The following is a 13,987-nucleotide window of genomic DNA, read 5'->3' as shown; positions in this document are numbered from 1 at the left end:
CCTGTAGGTTATTTAGGATGCTCTTTTGGAAACTTAGGATATCTTGATGAATTTTATTTCGACTGTGAGATTTAATTCTTTCTATCCCTCTTTTTTCCCCAAGACTTTCCATATTTTTTACATCTGCCTTACTTTGCTAGCAACGTTCCCAAATTGCTGGAGGTGGATTTAATGAAGATGGAAAGCTTGAGGGCTGGCTTCTCGGCTGCTCTGCACCTCTGTGGCCACCCACACCCCGCGTGGAAGTGCCGCCAGACCAGAGGGGACAGCGCGGGCCTTCCCTTGCTGCGGTCTCGGAGGTTGCGGGGAGGGACGGCGGCAGGACTGCGCCCGTGGCGCTGCCCTGCCCGCAGCCACGCACAACAACTCTTGGTTCCACCCGGCGTCCCTTAACGCGCGTGCTCCGTGTCTACCGAATTACTCCTTTTTTTCCCTTGCTGTGAGAATGGCAGTTAATGCAACCCTTGTAGAAGTCGTGTGCTTCCAGCCGCACGAGGTATTTCTGTTTTAAGTAACGCGTGAAACTCTTGTGTCGGTGCTTGAACTTAGATGGGTCTGGGCAGTTTTTTCACTCCTCTCCACGAACCAAGCAGAGGCCACCCCCTTATCCCAATCACCCCCACCCTGCAGATAAACAAGCTAAACATAATCATGAAGAAATAATTTGTGGAGGATTTTTGGCTGCTTAAAATTTTGCGTCCTGTTGCGTATTTTAATTTTCCCTCAACGTTTTCTTAAATGTACACCTCAGCTGCTTCTCCTGCAGAAAAGCAGGAAGACTGTGTAGTTCCTAAAGCACTGAAAAGAACTGACACCGGGTGCATAGCAAAGACAGTTTTCAAGTAATTTAAAGAATGTGGAATACTCCAACGTATTGCGTTTGACAATGTTTGGAGGCTCTCTTGACTGCAAAAAGCAAGATGAATCTTGTCAAGCATTTGAAAAGGCTGCTCCTGGGTGTCTCTGGAATGTTTTTGACAACCCTTCAAAATCACGCGGTATTGACATGGGAAAATAAGTTTAAATCACTAATTTTTGATAAGAACTTGATTAATGTTTCATCTTTAATCTGAGCGGTGAATGACAGGGAAAACTGAATAGCTGTAGGTTTACGGATGTCTTGTCAGCCCTGACTTGGAGTGTCCTGCTATCGTTGGTCTGTGTCATGAATTCAATGTTTTAAAAATGTGTGTTTGTGGGTTTACATTTCTTGATTTTATTTTTTTTTTAACACCATCATGCAAAGTTTTATAAAATGCTAATTATTTACATGATAGACTGAAGGAGCAGTCAACAATCCAAGGATAAATCTATATTTAGTATTGTAGGGAGCTGTCATTGTGTTCTTACAAGTATGTATTATAGAAAATTACTGCGCATGTGCGATAGATAATTTTCAAATATTAGTATATCAGAGGTTTACACATTGAAAAAAAAACTCCTTTATGTACAGTAAGTAACAGCCTGCAAAATTTAGTCTAAAAGTTGTCTTTTTTAGTATTAGAAACGCAAAGACCTGTTGGAAGCTTGTACATTTTTAATATGTCATGTTCAGCCCACAGCAAACTTACACAACTGTGCTATGAATCCCTGAAAAATTAGATTTCCAGTGGAATTGCTGTCATAGCCTTAACTCTAGTATTATAAAAATGGTGCTTAAATACATTTATGCGTATGGATGTGGGTACCTGATAAGAGTTTGTAAGAATTTACAATCAAACTGAGCAGCTTCGTGTTGCACTTGCGAGTTAATACTCCGGGTAGATAACTGCAGCCACATTTGGGAATGGACAAACGTGTAAATATTTGGAAAATATTGAAACCGGTGGACAATTAAGTAGAGTTTCTCAGTTTTGGGGTTTTTAATTGGCAAGCACTGCATATCTTCCCAGTTTCTGGGTCTGTGAGAAGCAGACGGGATGGCAAGAGTCGCTGCTCCGGAGGCTGGGGGAGCCAAGGTCCTGCCTGAATATTCGCAGGAGGGGTCGGTGTTCCCCCGTGCCTCGCAGCTGCACCGCGCTTGGGCAGATAAAATCAAAATCCTCCGTTTCTTTTCCTAAAAATGCCTCCTCAGAGAGTTGTGGCTGCTCGGATATACTCAGAAATCAAAGTCTGATGATTAGTTTTCTGTAGAAATACTAATATAGGCTATTCATTCCTCCATGAATCATTATAGCAGACTTCATTTAGAAATACCAGTTGATGTTGGAGCAACAAAATTCACGTGATTTAGGCTCTCCAGTTCATGTTCTGGATGATTTAAAATACTCAAAAAATGCACAAAACTAGTAGAATTATGTCTACTTTCTATATTGATTTTTTTTTTTTTCCAGGTGATATTTATGCCCATATCTTCACATCCGCTATCTCAGGTCCCTTTAAATGAATACTTCAGGGATTTTGATGCCACTTTGGTGGCAGACCAAATGTAATATTTATATGCAATGAGCTGTTAGTTTTTGTATTGTACAAATGTAAATTTGTAAAGATTTTTTTCTAGAGTTTTTTTGAAGTCACTTATGTAATCTAGGATGTTTCATTTTCCAGCTGTGGGATTGTCTTAATAAAAAAAAAGATAAACTCTTACGTTGGTTTTGCATTACTTACGAAATAGTTTAGACATTAAAAAGACCAAAAAATGAATTTAAAATTGAGTTTTCAACGTAAAAAGAACATCACTCTTTGATTCAACTGGATCATTTTATACTTATAAAAAAGGAAGCTTTTATAAACTGAATATAGAAACTTCTATAAACTGTGCAGATTTGAGCAGGCCAGGACAGAGACCCTCACCTCGGCCAAAGGCAAGGGCGAGGGCTCGCTGGGGGCCTGCCACCCAAATCATCATCCGACCTGGCTCCAAAATACCATTTTCCTGGGCAAAAGGAGAGGAACAGCTAATGCTTTCTTGGGAAACCATGTGAAAAAAGCTGTCTGGGGCGATGGGTGCAGAGCCCCCCGAGCAGCACCGGTGCGGCGACGAGGAGAAGGTTTCTGGGTGAGGTCCCTCCTACCGCCGCCGGACACGGGTCGGTTCAGGCGGCGAGATTCAGCTGGAGGAGGGGGTCGTACCCATTTTTAAGCGGTATTTAATGCAAAACAAAGAACTACTCTTTTTTCACCGCTGTTCTTGCCCTCTTGTTAAATAGTAGCGATAATATTGTTTAAACAGGGCTTTTCCTACGCAAGCTGACCGTCGCCTGCAAGCGGTTAAATTGCGAAGTTCGATAAGGCTGACCCCGCGCTGGCCCCGGAACGAGCGGGGAGGGCTTGGGGACTGTCACGGGGCGGCGCTTCCCGCACACGCTGCAGAAGGGCTTGAAAGCCCTTTCATCCCATCAGGCGCAGGCGGTTTGATACTCAAAACTAGCTCCGACAAGGTATTCAGCTGAGGACAGCCTCCCCGCGGTTAACCTGGCCCCTGCCATCCACGTCTCTCCCGCCTATCCCGCCACGTGTTGCTCTCACAATACGGGATTTTGGCTTTTCCCCTCTTTAATCTCTTGACTTATTTAACGTTTCATTTTATTGCGCTGATTCAAATGGGCCAAATGGAAATTCCTTTCGGATGTGAATGAATATCTTCTTTTTAATGCAGTGCTCGTACTCCTGGCCCCAGGAACAGAAGGGCTTTTTTTTCTTGGCCTTCTTGGTTACAGAGAACAAAATTGAACTTGTATGGCACAGATGGTGAAGCACATCCATCAAATGGCATTAGCGAGAAGAAATTACACTCTCTTCAGAGCTGCTTTACCTTCGTCAAACCACCCTTCGCTGTCACGCCCGTAGATATTATATCATAGGTGTTATATCATATGCTTTATATTGTCATATGTTTAGGTCATATATGATAATACATGTTATAAAATATATGATATAAAATATCAGTGCGGTAGAGAACAATTCAATTATTCTTCCAATGCACTTTGGAAATGCATTTCATAGAAGTATTTTTTTTTTAATGGTAATTTTTGCAGGTGTTTTAGAATTAAATGGTGATTTTTATGCATTTCAGCAGCGTGTGGACTAAATACTACCTTGCCCCGACCTGCAGGACAGCTGCGTCACCCCAACACTCGGTTCCAGCCTGGAAAAACCCCCAAAACCCCCTCCTCCATCCACCCATCAGCCGCTCGCGCCATGCTTCACGCCTGCGTTGTGGGGCCCCGTCGGCGCGCGGCCCCTCGCCAGCCTCCGCAGGCTTTGCCTCCGCCCCGTCTTTTCAACCCAAAACAGGCACTGCGTTGGGATGATTTGCCCTTATTATGTTCTCATTGAAGCTGCTTTTCAAGGCTCGTTAAGAGGACTGAAAAGGAGTGCAATGATATTTGCTTAAATGCCCTTTCTTCCCTCCAACCCCAAGTTTTCGGGGTGCGGGACGGAGGTGCCGCCGCGGGGCCCCGCGGCAGGAGGGGCAACCCCCTCCTCTGCCCCCCGGGAGCCCGGACTTTGGGGGTTTCTTTGTTTCTCAGTGAATAAAAGCCTTTTGTCTTAAAACCGGGAGGATCGGATGTTGAGCCAGGAGAGCCCCTCCCGTGACGCAGGCGTTGGCGGCGCTGGCAGCCATCCCACCCCAGGCCGCCTTCCTCCCGCTCTGGCTCTCGGCAAAGCCCCTTTCCCCTCCCCGCCGGCAGTGCGGTGGGGTCCGGCCCGGCGGCTGACGCAGGGCGGCCTGCCCGCCTCCACCAATATTTGCTCGGGCGCCGGGAGGGAAGGTTTTAACAGCTCCCGCTGACGCAGGGAGCTCCGGCCTCGCACCTCCCCTCCCAGGGCTGATGTCCCACGGATGGTGCCGGCGGCCGGCGTGGAGCATGAGGGACCGGCTGGCGGAGCTGCGGCGGCGTGCGGCGGCCGAGGGGGACCCGCACGAGGATGCCCTGTGCTTCGACAACCCGGCGTTGGTTGGGGACGACGCCAGCCCCGTCAGCCGGGTGCTGCGGGAGGCGGCCGAGCTCTGGCGGGCGCTGGACGGGCTGGAGCAGCTCTCCGACAGCATCGACAGGGCGCAGCAGACGGTGCTGTGCTGCACCTCCGAGGAGAGCATCGCCCGGGAGAAGCAGTGGCTCGGCGCCGCCAGAGCCGCCTTCGCCCTCCAGGCCATGGCCCTGCAGCCCCAGCTGGGCGCCCTGCCGGCGGCAGCCGAGGGGGGGACGGGGCGAGCGGGCCCCCGCGTCCGCCAGACCCAGCTGTGGCTGCTGCTGCGGCGGTACCGCGCCGTCCTCGCCCACCACTACGCCCGGGAGAGCCGCTACCGGCAGAGGCTGAAGGAGCAGATCGGGAGGCAGGCGGAGCTGGCGGGCATCGACCTGGGGGAGGAGGACTTGGACGGGCTGGCCGAGAGCCCCCAGGCGCCCCGCATCGTGGGCCGGGACCTGGGGGAGCTCAAGGCCCAGCAGCACCTGGCCTTGGCCCAGGCGCGCCAGCGGCAGCTCCTCGACCTGGAAACGCAGATGGCGGAGCTGCGCGGGCTCTTCCTGCAGCTGGAGGGGCTGCTGGCCCAGCAGCACGGGGTGGCCGACAGCGTGGAGCACTACGTCCTGCGCACCCTCGACTACGTCGCCCAGACCGGCGGTGAGGTGAAGAAAGCCTTCAAGTACCGGCGGCCGTCGCGGCTCTCGGCCCTGCTGGCGGCTGCGCTCAGCCTCTGCGCCTGCTGCGCCTGCCTGCCCTGCCTCAGCCGGGCCCTCCCGCCAGCCTGAGCCGCGCCGGGAGGGCTTTACAGCAGCTCTCATGGGTTTCCCCCGTGTCTGTGCGAGAAATGGCGTCGTGAGAGGCTGCTGCTGTCTTGTACTTCTTGCACGACGGTGCAGGGACCGTGCACACCTTGTGCAGGGACCACGCACACCTTGCACGATGGTGCAGGGACCATGCACACCTTGCGTGACGGTGCAGGGACCACGCACACCTTGTGCGATGGTGCAGGGACCATGCACACCTTGTGCGATGGTGCAGGGACCGTGCACACCTTGTGCAATGGTGCAGGGACAATGCACACCTTGTGCGATGGTGCAGGGACCATGCACACCTTGTGCAGGGACCACGCACACCTTGCGCGATGGTGCAGGGACCATGCACACCTTGCACGATGGTGCAGGGACCATGCACACCTTGTGCGATGGTGCAGGGACCATGCACACCTTGCACGATGGTGCAGGGACCATGCACACCTTGTGCGATGGTGCAGGGACTATGCACACCTTGTGCAATGGTGCAGGGACAATGCACACCTTGTGACCATGCACACCTTGTGCGACGGTGCAGGGACCACGCACACCTTGTGCGACGGTGCAGGGACCACGCACACCTTGCGCGACGGTGCAGGGACCATGCACACCTTGTGCGACGGTGCAGGGACCACGCACACCTTGTGCGACGGTGCAGGAACCATGCACACCTTGTGTGACGGTGCAGGGACCACGCACACCTTGTGCGACGGTGCAGGGACAATGCACACCTTGTGCGACGGTGCAGGAACCATGCACACCTTGTGCGACGGTGCAGGGACAACGCACACCTTGTGCGACGGTGCAGGGACAACGCACACCTTGTGCAACGGTGCAGGGACAATGCACACCTTGTGCGACGGTGCAGGGACCATGCACACCTTGTGCGATGGTGGAGGGACCATGCAAACCTTGTGCGACGGTGCAGGGACAATGCACACCTTGTGCAGGGACTATGCACACCTCGCACGGCAGCACGGGGACCACACAAACCTTGCACGGTGGCACAGGGACCGTGCACAGCTTGCGTGGCAGCACGGGGACCGTGCACGCCTTGCATAACGGCATGGAGAGCACACTTGCGCTGCAGGACAGGCACCCAGAGCACTGCAGCGCCCATTAGGGAAAAGCACTTTTAATACTATGAAACCTAACTTAAAAATTTTAATTTTTTTTTTTTTTTTTTATTTAAAGGAGAGGAAAAAAAAAAAGCCCGTTGAAGTTTTTGGCTCATTTGTTGTTGTATGTGAGAGGACTTGATGTGGTGCCACCACAGAGCAGTGTGAAGGCTCCTCCACCACATCTGAATCTTTATTCTCCACACTTTCTCCAATTTCTACTTCCTGGGCATTTTTTACGTGCATTAATGCGGCATTTTCGCCGTTGTTTGTTCGAGCACAGGTGTTCAGGTTTGGGATGGGTGGCTGGGTGTCCCCCACCCTGCGATGTGACCCCCTCAGCCCACCCTGCGATGTGACACCGGGAGGGTTTATGCAATCGATGCAGTTTTGGGGGGACGCAGGCGACGGGCTCTTACTTCAACCTGCACATTGCCAACCCTGCTGATAGCACACGTGCGCTGGAAACGCGGTGTGCCCGTTTCCTCCGGTCCCCGCAATACCACCGGAATGTCCCAAAGCCTCTCAAATTAGGGACACGGCGGCAGAACCGGGGGCTGGTTAAGTTTCTCGGGAACCCTTCGTGGAAGGTCCCTTTGTGTCCTGGCAGTTTCTGGGGTCAGGCCCCAGCTGTCTCACCCTTAGGTTGATTTTTGTCTTCTGGCTGAGCCTTAATAAACCAATTCCTCAATAACCTCTTGAGTGCGGATGGGTGAGTTATTTCCTTGCAGCAGTTAGCCCAAATCTAACGAAGAGCAGAAATGGAATGACTTCGTGGTGTGTCTATTGGGTTAAATTCTTATGAATCTAGGAAACGTAATTTTCAGGCTGATGACTGCAGCTCTTTTCCCTAGATGGGTGTTTTCTCTCGACCTGGAAGACTCCCAGCATCAGGAATGTCCACCCTTGTGAGAGCGGTGGGGCCCTGGGGAGGGGTCTCTGCTCCCGCTGCTTTCTCCTTCTTTTTTTGTTTGTGAGGTCTAAATGAGTTACTTTTTCATTCAAAACTCGATGAATGGAAGTTACCTCTTTATTTAATTTTCATTTAAAAAAACCCACAATTTTTTATCTGAGAGAAGAAATGGTCTTTTTTCTATAGAAAATTAACCATAATGGAAATCCAGGATGGCAAGTGCAGCAAGGGTTTGTGATTTAAACACTGGGATTTTGTGTTTCTCTTTTCCTTGGAATTTGTAGAAAGCAGAAGTCAAACAGCACCGCTGCCGTGGGAGCGTCGGGAGGCACGTGTATGGGGGATGGAAGGATGTAGCTGGGACATCCCCGCATCCCGGGAAGCTTTCACCGCCCAGGCGCCCCGAGAGCTGCATCCCCCTTTCCCCAACACGTCATTGCCAGGCAGTGCTAAGAAACCCACCAAAACCGTAGCGTTTTGTGGCTGGACGTAATTTTGTTGTTCCTTCCCGGGGCTGAGGCTCAGGGCTGAGCTCCCGTAACCGCTGGCGCGCGCTCCGGGCTCCCTGCGGCGGGGAAGGAGGGGAATCCCGGGAAGTGAAGCAAGCAAACGGTTGCGGAGCGGCCGTGAAGGGAGGCCGGGCCGCACAGGCACTGAAGGAGGCCAGAGATTGAGCTCGTTGCTAAAGACTAGATGCAATCACGTAATTAAAACTGATATGCAAATGCAAACACACGAGGAGAGCAAATGCAACCCTAACTGCACTGAGTTTGGGCTCAGCATCCCGAACCATGTTCAGGATGGGATGAAGATGGGAATAACGAAGCTTCCTGGAGAAGCGGCCTTCTCTTGGTTCATTTCTCTCCTGTTTGTCCAATAACCCCAGAGGAAGTTTCCCAAAGTGGAAATCAAATAAAGGCAGCAAGCAGAAGGACGAGCTTTATTCGCGCTTGCCGTGCTACGGTGCGGTGCCGCGGTGGCTCCTGCTCCCATCCAGCCCCTCCAGCGCGGGCAGGGACCGCCTGCCCTGTCCCACCTCCTGTGCCCAGACCGTGGGAAACACCCTCTCCGCCTGATATTAAAAAACACGTTTGATGTGCAGTTGCAAAAGCAGCCTCCTGGGAAGCACTGAAGACTATTCACAGACTGCCAGGACCTACAGAGAAGGGAAAAACCTCGGCGAGGTAGGGCAGGTGGCAAATCCAAATGCAGCGTCGCTTATATTTAACCCCGCTTCGTGCAACGCCAGCTCCGTGCAAACCACCTCGCTGCAGAGCGAGCGCCAGGCTCGGGAGAGACCTGGCTGAGCCCTGGCTTGGGTCACTGGGCAGCACCCAGCGCCGGCAGCCCTGCAGAACTGGTTGAGCTGCTCAGTAAATCATTATCCATAAAGCGCAGGAAAAAACGCTGTGTTATCGTCAGTGCTTCCAGCCAGGGCACGTTCACGGGGGTTTTCATGGAGCAAACCTCCTCCGGAGCCCGGCGCGGAGGTGATGGTCCTCGAGCGCCGGCCCCGTTGCTGGTGGGGCTGCAGCTTTCTCGGCCGGCGGCAGCGGCCGGTGGCACGCTCTTTCTTGCGCACAGGATTAAGAAGAAAGTAGCCCTGATTTGTGTTACGAGGACAGGTGAGAAGTTAAAGAAGTAGGAGGAGAAGAGGAGAAATTTTGCACCTTGGAGCAGATCTTTCCACCGATGGCTTCAGCGGTTTATGAGACTTTATGGGTTGATTCATCAGGTTTTTTTCTGATGCTTGGTTGCCTTTCAGTAATTATTGGCCTCAGATGGGGGCCGATTACTGAATAGCGAAGTAACTAATAATATTGTAATGTGGGCATGAACATTCGACAGGATGGGGAAGTTTCCTTTTTCTTCTGAGTAAAGGTTGGGACTTCATTTGGAGCACGTTAGCTTTATGAATATTCCTGGAGATGATGAAGCAAAGGTGGAGGACCTGCTTTAATGATTCAAAGAATATACATGAGAGGGCTGTTTTAATTATTTCCCAAATGAGCATCATAAATTTAGGAAGTTCACATTTAAGGGGAAAATTAAGAGAAAGCCAAACATGTTAAGTTAAAATCAAGCTACCCAAATCCCTTAGCTCTGTTCTGTAACGAAGAATGTTCTGTATGCTCAGAATAAGATTCATTAAAGAATGAAGTTTTTAGTAAAATGCGTTAAAAGGAGCTGGCTTAAAAGCACAAAGCCTTTATAACTCTGCTGGCAGCACACATTGGTTTTCACTTGCAAAGTCTTTCAGTTGAAGAAATGTCACTGAAAATTTTTTTGAAGAGTGTAAAGTCTTTTCCTGACATTTAGACAAGCAATAATTCCAGAACAATTTAATCACCCCGCAGAACTTTTTTTTTAAGGCGAGGTAGGTCACTGCAGTTTAGCAGTCTGTCGTTCCTGCTCAGAGACCCCGGGTGCATTCCAGTTCAAACACTGAATTTTTATCCCTTCAACACGGCTGATTTTTCTTGTCACAACAAATACCCCCCCCCAACAGAATAATTTCTCGTAAATGCAGCTTTTTAAAAGCCTCCTGAATGGTGCATAGGAACCGAGTTCCCTGAGTTCTGTTCAATTTGCAGCATCCGTTTGGCCAAACCTCTAGACATACGGGTTTATTGGCAAAAGTGGAGGGGAAAGTTGCATCAGTGTTTAGGACTGTAATTCCATTTTGCTGGACCCCAGTTGCCCTTGAATAACACACCCTGGCACAAGGGCAAGGAGAAATTCTCAATTCAAAATATTTATATATTTTCATTCAAGGTGAGAGATTTTATGAATTATATTTTCATTTTCCTCAGACTATTCCCATTGAAAACTATCACCCAATATTTCCATTTCCAGAAATTTTCCAAAAAGTGGGGTTTTTTGTTCCAAAAGGCTTTGTATACCAAATCACACTTGCTATTTTTATTTCGAGTATACTTAACGTCAAATCAGAAATTCATTCTTCTGTGTGGGCTACCAAGTTATTGCGATGCTTCAAAACACTTTTTACATTTCATTCACCAATACACAAATGTGTCAGCAGTTTAAATTGAGTTGATTTGTTTTTCCCCAGTTTTTCCTCTATTTTCCAGTGAATCAACAACTCTATTCACAGGGCTCATCACATAGCTTCTGCCGCTGCCTGTCTTTGACAGATGCGGAGATCTGGCTCCCAAGCCTTTCTGCAGGAGTAGGGATGACTGCCAAGAAATTCAGGGGAGCCACTTCTTGTCTTTCTAGCAACAGGTTGGAAACTCCATCCTCAGTTTTTATTGGCAAATTGGGCTCATTTCAGTGTCATTTTGATGCGTGCTTCCACTGGATGTCTTTGGTGTCCCAGCAGCCTGATCTGCGTGGGCAGCATGGAGCAGGTCGCATCTCAATTTTAGATCCTTTCTAAGGGCGTTTCTCTAATAGGCGTGAAATAAATTGTGCTTTCCAGTGTTAAAATATTGCTGTTGGATTTCCCTGGCAGGAATGAAGTTTAATCTCCGTGCCTCTTCCTGCAGTCCACTCGTGCAAAATCTACCAGAAATAATTTAGGACGAAGCAGTTCATGGTTTTTACAGGGGTCCCTATCTTAGAAAATCCACGCCTTTGGTTTGTTGACCTGCAGCTTTCAGAACGAGAAGTTTCTATGAAGTTTTCTCCAACACTGCCTTCTAGTGGGTCTTCACGGATGTGTTGCTACAACTTACGGGGGTGGAGGGGAGCACTGCGTGTATCAGCATTTCAGACCCAAGTTTGGGGGAATAAGCCAGGCCTTGCACAAAATGGCTTTGATTGACCAGCACCCAGCAGCGTTCTTCTAGAGAAGAGCAAACTTGAAAAGACTTAAGGAGAGGGAGATACCAAACTCCTGCCGAGGCGGTGCCTGGCCGAGGGCTACGTCCCTGGTGGGAAACAGGGAAAGGAAAGAACACAGCAATCAATAATGCCCACTGAGGTATGCCAGGTGTGGGGTTTTGGATAAAAGGTCAAGTTTAAATGGGGTTTGTGGGGCGAGTGGAGGGGGAATTTGGCAAAGCTCGGACCCAGGGATGCCACTTGTTGTTTATTCTCTCTCCAGTTTGGGGGTGAAAGCCCTTTCTGAGTCCGGAAAGGTGACAGCACCACATCCCCGGGCCCCTCGGCACCCCCGTGGGCACAGAGTTAACGGTGGTAGTGGTGAGGGGGCACATGTGGGCGACTGGTAGCAACCCTCTGCCTCTGCCCAGTGAGACCAAACTATTGTATTTTTTTGTGATTTTCTTTGTACCCTGCGCCTTTTCAGCTTTTTTTTTTTTTTTTTAAATAACAATGAACCTCTTCCCATTCATTCGGTAAAATTGCACCGGCAGGGCCTGAGCAGCTTTGCATGAGAAAGATGCACAATGAGCTGCTGTGAGAGGAGTCATGGAGCAATCATCTTGTCAGCGCTGAATTCAGGCACCGGGTCGGGAAAAAATGGACACGTGGAGAGCAGAGTCCTCACGGGTCCTTCTTGTGCAATTAAGCCCTGAAACCAGGGGAGCTTCGCCCCGTTCTGTAAGCCCAGGCTGCGGGAGATGGTCCCCGTGTGGGGCCGGGCATGGGGGACCCGAGGGCTGAACCTGCCTCCACCCAGGTCCAGGAGGTCTCCTAAGGTCCCTGCCCACCCTGCGCTCCCAAACGTGCCCATCTCCGCAGCTCGGATACGGTTGTTCCCAAGGGGAGACGCTTGGTGCTTCTGAGCTCCCCGATAAATCCATTTATTACCTATTACAAAATCAGAATAGGGGTATTTTTCTTTATTCTTGTTTTCTTCTGTGTTGAACATTTCCTTTTATTTTGTGTGTCGATCTTGGCATGCAAAGCACATTTTTTCACCATTTTCTTGAGCGAGGCTGTGTCAAGAACATACATTTTTATAATTCTTAGGGGAAAAATATCTCCACAACCCCACTGGCATAAATGATGAACTGAAATCTTTCAAACTGATTGCTAACAAACACACAATTTTTGCTTAATTTCCTACACTGTCTTGAAACGGTTGTGTCACCTATTAATTTTAAGCAATAAAAACAAGTCTTGAATTCACAGCAAGACTTATTTTCGGTTTAAGGTAAGCTGAAACTCCAAAATCTCGTGTTAACAGTAAGTAGGCTGACTAGATTTTTTTTTAATACTGAGGGCAGTGACTTTTGTTCGAGTTACTTGATCGATACTTCTCATAGGAATCTGTACGTTTGAAATCCTGTATTTTGTGGTTCTTCATCTAAAAGGGCGTCGCCTGTGTTAACAAGAAGGTTGCTCCCACAGGCAATAATGCAAGGCTTAAATATGCATGCACGTTCCAATCTTTCTGCTTCTGTGTAAAATCAGGGGAATAAATCAAATCTGGGATTTCGAGGGGGCGATGCAGTGGTGGGGACAGGCAGAAACCGAGGGGGACGAGATGCTTGCGCCAGCGCAGCCCTGAGCTGCCCTGCTTGGCTCGGGCTGGAGCAAACCATTACGCAAACAGCCTGATGGGCAGCTCGGGCTGGAAATTCCTGTTTACCCGAGCTTGAAGCCTTGTTTGCACAAATCTTTTTGTTTTTCCGAGCAGAGACCTAAGAAGTTCTTCGGTGAGGCTGATTTACGGTCTCTGCTAGGGCTGGCAGGGCAAAGTACTCATGATGGGAGAGAGAGAAAAGGGATTGGTGACCATTTATTATACTCACAACCCTCCCGTCACCCCGATTCTGAATGGAGATGACGGACACGCGTCACGGTCTGCCAGGATCTCCCATTAGCATCGGTTGATGAGACGAGTAGATAACAGCTTCTCCGGGGATGATTTGGTTCTTAACTGCTATTTCTAAAGCTTCAGGACAGGGCCAGAGGAGAGGCTGATATTGTCGCCAGCAATCTGCATGACTGAAGCCCGTGGAGGCTCGGGAGCGCGTCACGCAGGACAGTGGCCGTGGTGCGACGTACACGCGATGGCAATGCCGTGGCTTTTCTTCGAAACGGGGCCCAGAGCTGCCTTGGCTGCCCAGGGGGTGCACAATATTAACCAAGGCTTTAAACGGCCCCTAAATCAAAGTTTTGGTGCCATCCTAACTTCACAGGTAGTTTTTCGTTCCGCTTTTCACGACAAAGCAACCCCTCTGGGCTTTGTAATTTGGATCAATGTCTCGTTCTCTGAAAATGGGTTTTGATTTAGTAGTTTTGTCAATCCATATGCAGTCTGGGTAGCCAGCCGCTACAAAATTGCCATTAATAATGGA

At 49.8% G+C, this 13,987-nt stretch overlaps 1 protein-coding gene across 1 annotated transcript; it reads left to right on the top strand.

Moving 5' to 3' along the window:
* Window positions 1-4,775: 4,775 nt before the first annotated feature.
* On the top strand, window positions 4,776-5,722 carry LOC142087494 (syntaxin-1B-like). Its single transcript, XM_075161796.1, has one exon. It carries the CDS (start codon window positions 4,776-4,778, stop codon window positions 5,697-5,699), a length of 924 nt encoding a protein of 307 aa, XP_075017897.1. The 3' UTR covers window positions 5,700-5,722.
* Window positions 5,723-13,987: the final 8,265 nt, after the last annotated feature.

This window comes from Calonectris borealis, chromosome 13 (assembly GCF_964195595.1).
Source record: "Calonectris borealis chromosome 13, bCalBor7.hap1.2, whole genome shotgun sequence".
NCBI lineage: Eukaryota > Metazoa > Chordata > Aves > Procellariiformes > Procellariidae > Calonectris > Calonectris borealis.
Note: the sequence above shows the minus strand (reverse complement) of the source record. Positions and strands in the feature narration are given on the sequence as shown.